The 15,847-nt window shown below is 39.4% G+C and overlaps 1 protein-coding gene across 2 annotated transcripts; it reads right to left on the reverse strand.

The window, feature by feature from the left end:
- Nucleotides 1-3,013: 3,013 nt before the first annotated feature.
- Nucleotides 3,014-13,437, reverse strand: gata2a (GATA binding protein 2a). Of its 2 annotated transcripts, XM_051913066.1 has the most exons (6): nt 13,129-13,437; nt 12,492-12,951; nt 10,516-11,085; nt 7,816-7,961; nt 4,936-5,061; nt 3,014-4,109 (listed from the first exon to the last, which is right to left on the reverse strand). In XM_051913066.1, exons 2-6 carry the CDS (start codon nt 12,715-12,717, stop codon nt 3,810-3,812), a joined length of 1,368 nt encoding a protein of 455 aa, XP_051769026.1. In that variant the 5' UTR covers nt 12,718-12,951; nt 13,129-13,437; the 3' UTR covers nt 3,014-3,809. The 2 variants fall into 2 exon arrangements, with proteins under 2 accessions (XP_051769026.1, XP_051769028.1); XM_051913068.1 differs by lacking the exons at nt 12,492-12,951; nt 13,129-13,437 and adding an exon at nt 11,210-11,571 and having other exon boundaries at nt 7,816-7,973.
- Nucleotides 13,438-15,847: the final 2,410 nt, after the last annotated feature.

The following is a 15,847-nucleotide window of genomic DNA, read 5'->3' on the forward strand; positions in this document are numbered from 1 at the left end:
AACTGGCAAACAAACAGCAGGAATGCAGCTGAACAGTTACAGTCATGGACTATTGCTACAAACACTACAAACACAGGTTTTTCATCAGTGAGGCGGCAGAATATTGTGGACTTTATTAAAGAATTGCAAGAGATTATCAGCTCACTTTATGAATATATCTTGTCAGTTTACTCATTTTTAATGAGTGTTTTTAGCCTCTTTTTGGGAGTACATTGTACGTCCCTGTAATTTTTGTTTGTGTGTTTTCTGCTCTTATTTTTGTTCTTTCTTTTTATGTACAGCACTTGGGCCAACCAAGGTGTTTTAAATGTGCTTTATAAAAAATATTGAATTGAATTGTGTTATTTGTCATGAATGTACTAACTTTATCTCAGATGTTTTTCATAAACGTCCTTATGAGAAATAAAAATAGAAACAGATTAGACAATTGTTGACATACAGCAAGATTATGCCACAATAAAGGTAATGGTAATTGGTCAAGTTTAATAGCTCAGGTTGTTTGGTCTTTAAAAAATATTTGGTAACACTTTATTTTAAGGTGACATGTTACTACATGTCCTTACTATAGTAATAACAGTAAAATATGCATAATTACAAGTAACTAACCCTAACCATAACTCTATATAAGTACATGCAGTTAATTAATATTACTCTGTACTTATTTGAGTAAGTACAATGTTACTACGTCACCTTAAAATAAAGTGTAACCAAATATTCGATATTTTGTAAGAAATGTTTTAGTTCATATTGAAATTCCTGAAGTTAAAATTCAGATGTTGGCATCCAGTGTTGTTTTGGACCCCATTAATATTTATTGTATGGACAAAAATACTTGAAACATTCTTCAAAATATCTTCTTTGTGTTCTACGGAAGAAAGAAAGACATATAGGGTAAATATAGAGTAAATGACAAATTTGTGATTTATGCATACCCTATAAATAACATTTACTATATGGAATTAGGTTGAATTCAGGGTGATTGGGACACTTTTTGCCATTGAGATGACTTGGAAAAAATGCCCCAATCAACCTAAATTCACCCTGTAGTATTTATTATATGGTATAATATGGTAAATGAAACTCGACCATGTTTACTGGACACGCAAGAACAAATGAGGTTTGTTCTCACGTGTCAAGCAAGTACAGCTGAGCTTCCGTTTACCATATTTGATGTGCTCCATGTATGTGTGCAGAATAAAAGCCTAAATTAAATCTGTTTTCAATTCATATGGGTAACTTTTACAATGTTTTCATGAACTTTTTGAAGCATGAAAGTTTTGGTGGAGTTGACTTTTAATGGAGAGACAGAAATCTCTCAGGTTTCATTAAAAATATCTTCATTTGTGGGTTTGGAACAACATGAGTAAATGAAGACAGAATTTACATTTTTGGATGAACTATCCCTTCAAGAAAACCTTTAGTGATTTCCTTTCAGCAAATGTACAGAAGATTAATCACGCCACTGATAGACGGATGCCTCAGTAGCTGTGTTTCCATCCAAAGTTGCAACTTATGCGCAAAATGGGAATATCGCATAAAACATTCGCGAATAAAGCAGCGTTTCCATCCAGTGAGTCGAAGAGAACAAAATAATCACTTCCTGATGAACTGGTGCTAAATATATAATATAAGTAGGAGAAGCCACTATATATAATAATTTTCATATATAATAAATTACTCAGAGCGTGGAGATGAAATGCAATAAACACATTTCGGAGGAAGATGCCTGCTGTTTGGGAATGCAGTCATGTAAGGCAAATCTGGAAGGTAATTATACCAAAACACTTTGATGACAGACTTTGCTCAGACATTTCAGAGCAACCATGCGCATCGAGGAATTTATTCGGTAAATATGTTTCCATCATGGTTTTTGCTCATGTTTTCTTATCAGATAAACAAACAAGCGCATACGTTTTTTTTTGCGTATTTTTTACATTTGTGCTCATCATGGCGTTTTCATCCAGCAGCTTTTTTATGCGATATCCCAAAATGGATGAAAACATAGCTATGTTAGAATAGAATAGAATAAAATAGAATAGAATAGAAAACAAAAGAGGGGTGTGTGATTATTTGGATGGGGGATGGGCATCTGCACTTGTGCAAGAGTCGGTGTTGACCTGAAGTCGGCCCTCCTCGGCATGGTCTGTGCTGTTGTTGGGTCTCTCTCATTAACTGTTGGCTGGGCTGATGGTTTCCTCAGTCTCCGCACTGGGTTAAATAGCTTGAAAATGAGACCAGGTTAAGAGCTGTTTCCTGCAAGCCTCAGCTGCAAGCACATCTGTGGGAGAAGGCTCCAAACTGCCCCCCACGTGTTTGTTCATGGACTGGACTGATTGCCTTTCCTTCCTCTTCTCCCTCTCTCTTTTTTTTTTCTCTCTATTTCTCTCTCTCCCACCAAAAAACTTGCTGTCCTTTTGCTTACTTTTCCTTTGGCTCCAGAAAGACAAGCCAGAAGCGAGGGGGTTGAGTAGGTCAGTTGAAAAGAAGGACACGGGGACAACAAATTCGTCCATCTAAATGCATTCTGTACAGTATGTCTCTGTGCATTTGCATGTGATCGGAACCCCCTACTCGACCAGTGGTTGGAGCCTGTTGTCTGGGTCAAACCGAGGCACCCCGGGGGGGCTTATATGCCATAGAGGTCTCCTTCTTCCCCAGTCGCAGTTGTAGGAAACAACCCCAGACGTACTGCAGTTCAGGCACTTAGCATGTGCATCTGATATCGCTTACCTTCTAGAACTCAGCAATGCCTAGGTGAAATTCCCTCTGACACTTAGTATATGAAACAGCAGCTTATCCGAGCGCTTGGGTGTGTTTGTGTTTGGCCTCGTGCATGTTTTGGCATTCGCATGCATTTCTCATATTAAACTGTAGTAAATGCAGGGAAATACGATGCCCTGGAATCGGAAACATAAATGATCAAACCAGCCTGTAGCCGCAGAAACGTCTCCATTTGGGTGAAGAGTGACTGTGCTTTCACATAACGTTAGCAAGGAAGTACTCGGGAAAAAGATGAAGTATTAAAACTTTATTTCCTTTATTTGTGTAATGGAAAATGATAAAAACGTACAGCTCAGCAACATTGCCTTGGCTAGGATAGGTCAGTGTTTTTTTATCAATAACAATCAAATAATATTTATAATATAACAATGTGTTCTGAGGAAAGCGAAATAAGAGATAAAGGGTGAAAATAAATTATCATAATAACAATAACGATAATAACAATTAACCTTTATAAACATTTCTTTGCTTGTATGTCGTATCCATAGAGTCCATTCAGAGGGAATCGTGCCCAAGGGGGGGGTGTATTCCAGCATGTTAGGGGGGATAAACTTAGTGGTCTTCTCTTTCCGTCTCTCTCTCTCTTTGACTCATCATGTATGCATGAGTCAGAATGAGTTCTTTACTAGAGAGTTTCTGAGGTGGCTGTTTTCAAAGGAACTGCCACACAGTGATTCTCTAAAGACATATCCTCTCTTTCAGGACAGTACCAAAGTGACTCAGTAAAACGTAACGAAAGGCTAAAAGCAAAGACAGCTCTCTCTCCCTCTGCTCTGTCTGTGAGGGTCCTCGGCGTCTAGAAGGGAGAGGTGCTTTTTAAACCGTCCTCTATACAAGTCGACGTGGTTGTTGATGAGATGGCACCTTCCCCGGCAGTGTCCGACCAGGAGCTAAACCGACACGAACCCCTTCGCGTCCCTCGCCTGTGGAAGATTTCTTGACGGGAGGGGAGGGGGTGCATGGAGATTTTCGGTATAAAGGAGCTAACGCAAGGCCCCTGTCAAGGGGATGCGATGGAGTGTGGGTCTTCAGTGAGGTTCGGCCCAGGCGGGTGAGCGGCTGGAATGATGAGGGTGGCTGAATGTTGGGTGAATGGGAGTCGGCGTGGGCAGCATGTGTCCAGAATGGCTAAACGGTGGCAGGTGGCCCATGTGTGGCATGTGGCTTGCCAGAGCACTGGCGCTGCCAAATGGAGAGGTCTTGTCCTGCATGCACTTGGAGAGCTCCTCGAAACCCTCGCCAGATCGTTTATTCCTCTTGGACTTGCTGGACATCTTGCGGTTGCGTGTTTGGATGCCCTCTTTCTTCATGGTCAGTGGCCTATTGACCTATAAGAAACGAGATAGGGTAGGTTAATGATGAGCACAAAGGAAGTAAAAAAAGGATAGGTCTCATGTTTTACATACAAGTTTTTAAACACAAAAGTTACAAGTTAGTTAAAAGGACACCACAAAAGAAACCGCATTAGCGTGAGGAAACAGCAGATCGCATGAAGATCATTAGATTTAGAATGTAACCATTTTATCTGTCTGTTTTTACAAAATATATAACTGTTTTTAATGTCATGTAAATGTTCCCAGAAATGTCTTCTAAAAATTCATTGTAGCCTATTAAAGACTTGTATGCTATATAAACATTTATTTATATTTATTAGATGTAATATTTTTCACAAATGATACATCAAAGGGTTTAATGTAGTCTATATTATGCTTTTAGGGTTGAATTTCAAACGAGAACTAGACTTCGAAAAAAGCAATTCAGCAGCTCAGCTGTCACGCAATTTCGTTTTTTCTCTTTCCTCCTTTGTTTCGCTTGTTTCATTAAGGTGAAATGTATTTATTCGTCTGCTAAATAGATCGCAGCCAAGCTTAACATTAAAAAGGCTAGTTTCAGACAACTCCGAATTGATAGCCTATAACTGACGCCGTATCTTGAATGGCAGACCCGCCCTGTCGTCCCTCCTGGGAATAACGCCCTCCTTTGAAACAAAGCTGGATTAATCTAAAAAGAAAACGGTCAACGGGCTCTGTCTGACAGGGAAAGCCGGCTTTGCGTCCCCGGTCTCACTCTCACCCTCTCTTCAATCGATACAAGCTGTCCGCCCACTTGAGCACTTTGCTGTCACTTTCAGTGTTTGCGACTCTTAATACTCACGTTGTGGAGTTTGTAGTAGAGCCCGCAGGCGTTGCACACCGGGTCACCGTTCCCGTTGCGCCGCCACAGAGTGGTCGTGGTTGTCTGGCAGTTCGCGCAGCAGGTGCCGGCTCGCCTCGCAGCAGACTGTAGGCAAGAAAAAACAGAATATTCAATACTGAGTACTAAATTAAAACATCCATTATCCATAACGACATTTTTTAAACAATCTCATGGGCATCTAAAAAGGCTGTAGCTACTTTAAAACGAATAATTCCGTTTCTACATTCCCAATAGATGAGCCTGGTGATTAGGCTAGCCTATTTCGTGAAGTTGCTCGACAACCGTAAAAAGCCTAAAATAGGCTAATGCATTGGTGGAAACTTTATTAATAATAATATAATGTATTATTATTATTATAAATGTAGCTATTTATTGAATTTTGTTGTCCTTTATCATATTGCTGTTGCCACCGTTTGTTTTGTCTTTTTTTCAGTAACATCGTGGCTTTGTTTTATTTTTATTGACATTTTTTTTCTTCCTTTCTTTTTTTTTTTTTTTTTTGCACTGAATGCAATCGTTGAATGGTCTGAATTAACTCATTTCTGCATTTCTATTCTACGCACTGTTATCAAACAGGGATTACATAGGCTTTGGGTTAGAGCAGGCTAAATACATTCATGATAAGAATCTGATGGGGTGACGAATATTATGACTCAACCATCCTATGTGTACTATGTACCAGACAGCATTTCAAAACTATCCCGCAATGATGCGGCCTGAACATATGAAATCTCTTACAAGAAGTCGCCTCCGTGTTTGAACTAATTAAATATAGCCTATTCTGTGCATTTAAACACGCTAAATTGAATTTTCCAATTTGTGCCATGATTGTACTTTTTTTCTGACCTGTATCTAATAAATTCTGCCATATTTCAGTAAATACATTAGACAGATCATTAATTTATATACACTGCTCGCCTTGTTGCCACGAATCAAACGCTTTAGTGGGCGGGGCGACTGCAAAGCCGGGTCATCAATCCTCTGTTCGCTTTTTGTCCATTACGGATCAATTTTTCACACATAATGAGAAACATCTATAGACATACAACGCAATTCCCCCGCAGTCCAACGCGTATAGCATTTGCAGTTTGTGTTCATTAGCGATTTACATAATACGTTTTTTTGTAAAAAGGAAGCTTCGAATAAAAAAAAACGCCGCTCTGAATAAAATTAAACAAAACGCAGACGACAACAAAAACACGCACATTCCAATACTTCAACCCAGAGCCAGTCGAGCATGACAAACAAGAGAGCAAAGAGTATAAATCCATTTATTTTCCAATCCCTGCCCCAGCCCCTTCACACATAGTGCTCTGATAATCGCTTTACAGTAGATGTCATTCGGGCCTGCCGGGGCCAGAGAAAATTCAGCCGGGTTTGTTGAAGACGGAAACACCCGGGAGCCTGGCTTCCTTATCGGGCCCGGGCAGATATCCGGATAGGAAACAACTGGATGGCCTTTGAACAGCGCTCTGAAAACACTTCAGCCCAAAATGCAAAAGCATGGGCCAGCACACTGACTCCATGGAAAACCCTGTGGCCTTTTTTCACCATGAGAACATATAGTGAAACTAAAGAAAAAAACTCAAATGTTGGAACAGTTAGCCTATGTTACACCTACTACTGCTAAAAATAACAATGATCATCCTAATTGGGAATTGCAGCTGCAATCCATATTTCAATCCCACTTTGAATATGTCACTCTATTTGTTATTCGCTACAAGGCTCATTTTTCTCTCGCTGAGTATGTAAGTGTCTCTTTTACAACACTGGAAATAAGATTCCCTCTGAGACGCTTATATTTACACTCCGATGGTCACTTAGCCAAGTGAAAATTAAATTATGACACATGGCTGATAGAAAAAGACAGTCTCACTCAATTTAACAGCTTGTTGTGTCTCCAAATGAATCTCTATGATAATATTACGAAAGACTGCAAAAATGACTCGATAACAGTGTAAAGAGACAGAGGTAGAGGTATAGAGTTTCATCCGCTAAACGATTAAATAAGATTATGTGAATAGCAAAATGTATCTAGTTTGGGAAAATATCCTCCCTGTTTTCTTGAAAAGTCATCTGTTTTCATAGAATCTTGATGTTGGAAAAACTGTCACCCCTGCCCAGCGAGATATGTTTTATTATTTAAATAAAAGCAGAGGAGCCTTCTTTTACAGGCTGCCCCTAACCATGGAAAAAATAGTAGATTAATAACCAAAGCATAATCAAGTTCGACTTTTCACACATCATGCTTAATGATTTCGCAATTCTTGAAACTTTAGTTTTGCCTTTTATCAATCATCTCAATGCAAAAGCTCATTAAGATAAAACGAAATCAAAAATCAAATAAACAAAAATCTGCTTTTAAACATCTCATCTCATCGAGATTAAACGAGATAATTCTGCTGGCAGCGATTCTAAAATGGAACCAGAATCATAAGCCAGCCACACGAAACAAATCCAATGACATGTGGCTTTCTGAACACCACCAGAAAAAGTAGAACTAGATCAAACTGCTAGATCTAAACAGATGCGCTCAGGCAACAGGTTTCTCTCAGTGTGGAGTGGTGATAATTGTACCGGCATGGGCATTGGTATCAGTGACAGTATCAGAACTAGAAGCAATAATGATAGCGGGAACAATGGCAATAGTAGCAGTATTGTAACAGGCAGAGTAGGGGATCACCAGGGGGTGAGGGCGACAAACAATTCCAGGAAGATTATAGGGAAAATATAACTTTCCTGGAATTGTGCTCAGGCTTTCTGCTCTGTGCTCCTATTTAGCCCTCTTTCTCACGTGTGTAAGGAACTGAAAGAGTTCTGGAGGGCTCATCTACTTACCAGTCTGCGCTTTGGCTTGATAAGGGGTCGGTTCTGGCCGTTCATCTTGTGGTACAGGCCGCACGCGTTGCAGAGGTAGTGGCCCGTTCCGTCCCGCCGCCACAGCGGGGTAGAGGTGGCTCCGCAGTTCACACATTCACGCCCCTCTGTGCAGAATTCAAGTGGAGGGAAAGCAAAGGGAAATTTATATAATTAAGAAGTTCACACTACATCTACAATACAGGAACACAGGGTCACGGAAAGGCACGGTCTGGGCAAAGAAAAACAACTCCCAAGTTAATTAGCCAACATCTAACATGACATTCACGTCGGAATCTCTCATCTGAGCTGGACGCGTTACATAATTGATATCGGAATTTGTGAATGTGCATGTTTGTGGATGAAATCACTTTTTTTTACGCTGAATGACTATGTGGAAAATGAGCAACACATCCAGGTTCTACTCTTAAATGACCTACAGACCAACCTTTTCATTTATCTGCTACAGAAGGAACCCTGATTATCAGTCTACCTTCAAGACACCTTAAGAGGAAACTGATTAAAATGTGAGTTGATTCCATATACATTCTCACTCCTGTTTATCAGCCAGCTGTCAAGGCTTGTCCTATTCTCAGGTGTCATATCACAGTAAAGCACCCTAACCTGCTGGAAAGGGCCCTGCGCTTTAATTCATATGCTCTTCCTCCTCACTCCCCTGAGCACTTCTCTATTATTCACATTATAATGTGAGATAGTCACTGTCCCACCCTGACCAGAGAAAAGAATCCGCCCGGACAATGGACGCTCTTTTGAAGTGTATGTGATGTTGTAATTTAGTCATTTTCAGTCCCTTTTCTGTTCACGTTTGACATGGTTAGAAGTATCACTTGCATTTTGAATGTACTGAAACTTGGTTCTGGGAGTGTTAGGTGAAAACGGCCCTGCGAATGGGGTGAGTAAATAGAAGTTAACCTAAATCTGAGATGTATATCAATGAGTTTCTAACACTTTTTTTTTTTTTCTTTAAGGGTTTCACTTATTCATATTTGCCTTTCACAGTCTCCTTTCATATCTTCTGAATTTTAAAACAAAAAAAAAAAATTGTTTTTTCTTTCAATGCCCAATCATGTTTGTAGATTCATTTAACTCTTTTCACTGAATCTCTTTAGCTAATAAAAAATAGAAATTACTATGCAGTTCAAAATGGTAGCATTCACCAGTGCACATTCAACCCTAAAAACTTATATTTTCCACCCAAGACATTTTCTACATTCATAGGTTGGCTAAATAAATTAATTTCTGTGTTATGAAGGTTAATATTATTCATATATATGCATTCATTTATGTAGCATCTTGTATTTCCACATTGTTATTCCTATTTTAATGTAATATCCAATAATGTGTGTAATATAATGTAACTGTAAAGTATTACGAATAGTCCAAATTAAAGTTATTTGATAGCAGTGCATCAGGCCGAGGTCGTGCATAAATAAGCACACAAACAGCAGGGTCCTGTCGCCTGTGAAGGCCTGTCCCGCCGGGGTTTTGTTAGTATTGGGGTCGTAGGAGGGCGGAGGGGGGAGTATGTCGTGATTTGTTCAGCTGAAGGTATACAGGATATGACTGGAGCCAGCGCGTCGTGACTCCTCAACGTTTTAAGCGCAATAAAGGCTACATTTAAAGGTAAACATAGCGTGAGGCAACACGCAGCCCGCCAAATTAAATCATCCATCTTAAGACCTAACAAGTAGGCCTAGAAAAAAAAAAACGAATCTCATGGATAGAAGTTTGTGTGTCATTTAATAGGTTAATTAATGCCAACAGTTCTGCAACCTCGCCAAAAGCTCTATTTTCACATTTTTTTCTTAAACATTTTTATCGCTTTTCATTAAAGCTCCACTAGCATTGATCGGTATTTATATTATCTTAGTCATTTGTTGGCCGGATCCCTTACACTCTAAAATGTTTTATCATAATGTTATAGGTCAAAGTCCTACATTTTTATTTCTTCAGCTTTATAATTTCTAAAATGTTATCTAAATTTTCTTCATCATTAAGTAAATTCAGTGTGTTCGAAAAATGCAATGCAACCAAAATGCAACCAAACACCGGTTGTAACTTTGTCACTTCTTCCTTTTTTTTCGTCTTCTTCTTCTTCTTCTTTTTTTTTTTTTTAATGTAAACAGAATGCGTAAAATAAAATTTTTTTACAAAGTGTTTTCACTAAACAGCTGGTTTTGTTTAATAGTTTATGTATGAAAACCTTTGAAGGGAATGCCACCTTGAAGTGGTGATGTATTGATGCAGCATTTTAAGAGCTGCTGAAACTTGTCGCGTGTCATAATTTAAAAACTGCGTAGAGTTGCCTAGAGGGAGATTCCTAAAATGGCGGCCGAACTCATCTAATTAGACAAAAACAAAATGAGTAAACTCCAAATCAGACTAAAACTTTGTGTCTAGGAAAAAAATATCTGAGAAATAAAAGCTGTGATAATGGAAAATTGAAATGTTCAGGCCACTAAACCATTGGGGTTTCATTTGTATTTGGCTAAATACAATTATTTTTAAATATCACAAAAAATACATAGGCTATAGGCCTGTTATATATATATATATATATATATATATATATAATGCCTTTTTAAAAGGCTCTCTAACCAAATGTGTCTCTAAACATATACTCTTCACTTCATGATCGAGTCAAGAGCTAATGAAACTCACCTGAGCACGATCGCGTCTTGCTTTTACATTTAGGTGTGAAGCTCGAAGCGGATCCACTGAGGAGGGTACCAGGATGAAACAGACCGCCGCCGTACTCGTGCGGCGTGGGCAGAGAGTATGTTGGGTAGGTCGGGATGGGATGATGCGTGGACGGTGTCTGAGCGCTCATAGCCAGGCTTCCCCGAAGAGGACTACAGCCCTCCATTTTCATCCCATCAGCGATGACTTGATACTTGATGGACTCCTTTTCGTCCATTCTAGCAGTGGTGGAGGTCGGAGAAGAAGGACCGGGGTCTGGTGAGACGTCTTTCGGTGGGGTTGGGGGGAAATTGTAAAGGGGATGCGGACTGGAGTGGGTTGCGGATGTGAGGGAGGAGACGGGAGCGGTGCTGGAGCTGCTGCTGCACGGATAACCGGCGCTGGCGGGGTGCAGGCCGGGCTTGCTGAAGTGACTGACCGCCCAGGCGTTGTGGTGGGCTGCGGAGAGCGCTGCCTTCCCGCTGTCCAGCCAGGGAATACCGGGACTGTGTATGAGGTGTGGCCGGCAGACCTGACTTCCCGTGAGGCGAGCTGAGAAATATAAGACAGAAACAAACATAAAAACTCGATTCGAAATGAAAATTGCGAGCAAATGTACATCTCTACGCTGTTTTTGCCGAAACAAATAAACAAAATGTCTAATGTTCAACTTCACCTGTTGACTCCGTAGCTGCTCGAACAATTCAAACTTGACATTGAGATAAATAAAATTGTAGTAAATATCAATTATTTACAAAATCGCATTTGCCGAGTCACCCTTTAGTCCAGTACTTGCTCGCTAAAACTTAAAAGACGTTTTTCTTCGTGTCGACATGATTTTCTAAATAAAAACGCACTAAGGCTACTCCTAAGAAAAAGACGTAAAATCTCCTTACAAAAGCGACACACGACAACTTTTTTAACGAAGCATTCTCACTACAGCTTGTTCTTCGCACAAATTAGACACTTGAACTAAGAAGTTCATGAGGAATTTTTCGTTTTGATTTGGCATCCGGGAAATGCCTTGATCCCCCTCTCTCTCCCTGACACGAACTTCCCTTTCCTCATCAAGTCATTCGCTGGACATTTTCTTTTTCTTCTTATCTTTACATTTCAACACGCACCTCTTGGAGATGACAGTTCGCACCGCAGAGAAGAAATCCGATATCTTACATTTTAAACATATTTTTGTCACCCTTTTGCTCGGCTAATTTGTAACTGTCATGCACATACGCATAATGTTTGTGCAAAACAACAACAAAAAATAAATGTTTAAAAAAACATTAAGCCTACATTAGCATATATTTGGTTAAGCATCGAGACTTCTCAGCCATGGGACAGTCGCGTATTTAGGCCCCACTATGATTCGCCACAAAGTGAGAGTAAAAACCATCGAAATCTTTCGTTTTTACACTGCACGCACAACACAGTTGTACTAAAGCTACACTAGTAGCCTATATATAAGCAACTGGCACAAAATGGGCATAAATGGTGTTGACAATGTCAAGTTTGTTTACTAAACCTTTCTTTAAGCACAAGAGTAGGCTATACGACCAAAAAAAAAAAAAAACCCCACATAAACAAGTGATCTCTTTCTCCATAAATATGGGCAACATTTTACACTGAACTGTTCGTTACACCTTTAAGTATAAATAATAAATAATTTAGCAATAGCAGTAACACCATTATTTCAAGCAGCTTCATAAATAAATTTACATTCAGTAGGCTAGTAGCCAATTAAATCAACAAACAGTGTTATGTAATTTATATGACGTATTTTCGTTCATGATTAGCCTAATGCAAAGTGTGACTGAAATATGTCTCGGTAATTACATAATGAAATATGCGCAAGATATATAGCTATATTAGGCTATATTACTGTTACACATTTTGCCATTAAAATATTACATGTAGCCCACTTCATGCGAGAGAAATTTGACATAAAAAAAGAATCCTACCATGCGCTTGTCCGTATGATACTCTGGCCCGAGAATTGGAGTAGTAGGGGTTCCCCTGCGAGTCCAAGTGATTCAAGAACACATCCACCTCGTCCGGGGGTAGAAGAGGGGCCATGGGCTCCATGTAATTGTGTGTAAGCCCGTGATGATGTGAATCTGGGTGCTGGCCGTTGAGTACCGCATGATGATGGGCCATCCATCGAGACTGATCGGCCGCAACCTCCATGTCTAAAGTGTCCGCGCTTAGAAAACGTTTTGAAAAGTTTTCTAGATGCCTACTGAAAACCCTTTGGACACTAAGAGACCCAGGAACACAACTATGGTCCTTTAGATTATTAAAATAGCCTGTTTGTCGTTAGCTTACTGCTTCAGTTGGTGATGCTCTATTCACCTTCTACACATGCCCTTATTTTTGGAGAAGAGGTCCTACTTCTTTGCTTTCAACAATGCTCAGGAACACCTGTAAGAAAACAAATAGATACATCTTATTTGAACGTTTTTGCAATTTTAAGGTTAAATACATTGCAAGACAGATCTAAATTTGCTTTATCGAAATAGGCTATGCGTTGCAACTTGTAAAATAAGCATTACAGGCTCAGCTGTACGCAATTTCAAAGAACTCTCGGTAAGTACTTACGGCGAGAAGTAGCATTTCAGCACTACAATCCTCAGTTTATTTTTTTTCCGTGTTAGTCCTGTACAAAGAATGTTAATCCTCAAAGATGTCTGTTGACATTCGTAATTCGCCACTGGTTTAAATTGTCCACAGCCCAATCGTTAAACTCTCCCTAAAACTCTGCGTCTGTCTGAAGCGGAGAGAAGTCTCATTAATGAATTGTGCCTGTGTACTGTCGGAACTGGCGCCAGTAGATTCCATATCTTACGAACGTGGGCGGGGTCACGGGCTGGCAGGGATCGCTCTGTTAACCAATAGCAGATCGCGTTGACTGCCATTGGCTCTAACATCATGCTTTCCAAACTGCCACGGCGACTACCGGCCTAGTGCTCCACTTTCAGAGAGCTGAGAGACTCATCATTCAGCGGAGCAATTTATTGAGTTCTTTTTACCTTTCTTATAGCTTCAGATGATGATGTAATAATGTTGTCTTTTTACTCAAAGACTAACAGAAAGACCTGAAATTAAGAATGTAAAGCTGAAGTCTTGTATAGGTTTATCTAAACAAAGAACGAATTGTATTTTTAATCGAATTATAATATTACATTCGTTAGACTACTTTTGTTTAAGCATAAATTAATGAATAGTGCCAACCAGCAATTATAGCTACTTTAATTGATAAATAAAAATGATTTATTGCAGTTATCATAAACGTTTGTTAAAGATTCTATGAATGTGATTAGGACCTGTTGCCTGACCATTAACATTGTAACGTTGCTTAATACAACAAAACCTGTAACAGTCAAGTGTCACATGCGATATGCGTAATGCAAACAAACACCATTCCTAGCACCTCAGGCATTAATTGGGGAGGAGTATTTTATGGTCTCTAAATTGGGGGCTATTGTTCTTGCGCGTCTAATTGTTTTAAATTAGTTGTCACCACATTCTTCTTGTGAAAACAGTCTTTGTATGCTGTTTCGAGCGATCAAACGTCACTTTACATATTAATAGCGGGCCCTGTCTCTCGGTGGTGCCGACAGGTCGCATGGGCAGGTCCAAATAGAGCCAATTGGTGGCCATTAGGGCAGCTTCGTTGATTCTTACTTACAATTATCTCGTGGCAAAACAAGCAGCAGGCTCGCCCACCGCAGGCAGAAAGACAGAACGTCGCCAATTAGCTTGATAAGCGTTTAGATAGACCTCATTTGCACATTGGGGTTAATAAATTGTTGCAGCTCTCAATCCTCAACATAAAATTTGCTTGTCTCTCCAGTCAAAAAAAAAGAGGCTATCTTTCCAATTCCACACGTTTTAAAGTTGTTTAAACAAATTTGCGTATAGCCGACTAATTTCGCAGTGGAAGCTCCAATTCAAATAATGTGATATAAATAAACACTCCTTTGACATATAAAATATGTAATAGGCCTATGTAGCAACGTGCTCCTCGATAGCTGCTTCTAGCTCTGTGGCCTCTAACTGCTTGTAGCAACGCTTAGTGTATATTAATTATTTAACTTGTCTGGTTGGCTCAATCAAAGATAACACAAGATAGACTTGACTACCAGGTCAAGTCATCATCTATCGAGAAAGACACTATTGTGGTCATTTAGTTTTTTTAATTAATTAAAAGCTCTACACCAAGAATCAGTTGTAAAAATGAGAAATTGAGTTTTAACTGATTTTGTATTTTAAATAATGGTGGGGTGTCTCTCTGACAATATGCCTATATATTTGTATTATTATTTAAAGCAGGAGTTTTAGTCTGCGTGCTCTCCTGAAAATTGAAAGGCAATAATTGGAGCTCAGAGCCCCTGCCGGCCGCCACTCTGACGCCATGACTTGATGTCACAGTATCTCGGTAAAGAAAAAAAAAAAAGATCTTGACGGGCTGCAAAGACTTTCCACAGCTATCTACAATGTAATGCACTGAGTATTAAGCACTAATTCTATGGGTTGTGTCTTTTCATGTTTTCATCTAAGCATATAACCATCATAAGAGGATAAGTTTTTTTTTTTTTTAAGAGTTTTGGTCCAACTGAAGAGCAAATAATCAATTTGGACACAAATGCTACATTGAGTACTTAAACCACAGAACTTCTGTCAACGTTGGATGTATAGCCTAAAGATGCTCAAACAGGCTATTTGGCGTTATTGTGTGACAATATCAGATGCTTAAATCCCTTTTTAACAGACTGGATTCCTGCCAGGGGCCCTACACAACACAAAGAGCCCTGGCAGCCTGAAGCCAACAAATTAGAATGTACAGAAAAATATGACGCTTGGTTTTGCTGTGTAATGATGCATTTTATACACAGTCTTACGTAAAAAAAGGTGCAATAGCAGATTATTCACTCTAGCTGATATAAACCTTTAAATACAGTGGCCTTTCACATTGTCAAAACTGCTTTATCACAAATTTTCTCACAAATTGTGTGTAAAAGCGCAGTGCCATACTTTATTATTCCAGCTCTGACCCACTTCAGCCCTCAGTATAATGGAAAAATAAAATACTCAATATCTGATATACAAATATTAAAATATTTTCATAACATTTATTCTATTGTAATTTCGGTGTAAATTCATTTCCGTCGCTATGTGCAGCATCAAACCGTTTTAGTGGTATATGCCACCTTAAGCCTGCAGCTTTAGTGCCGCATTTGAAGTGTAAATATGGCAATATACATTTATTATTGTGTGTGTGTGTGTGTGTGTGAGTGTGTGTGTTTCCCATCACAGC

Source organism: Ctenopharyngodon idella, chromosome 11 (genome assembly GCF_019924925.1).
Source record: "Ctenopharyngodon idella isolate HZGC_01 chromosome 11, HZGC01, whole genome shotgun sequence".
Lineage (NCBI taxonomy): Eukaryota > Metazoa > Chordata > Actinopteri > Cypriniformes > Xenocyprididae > Ctenopharyngodon > Ctenopharyngodon idella.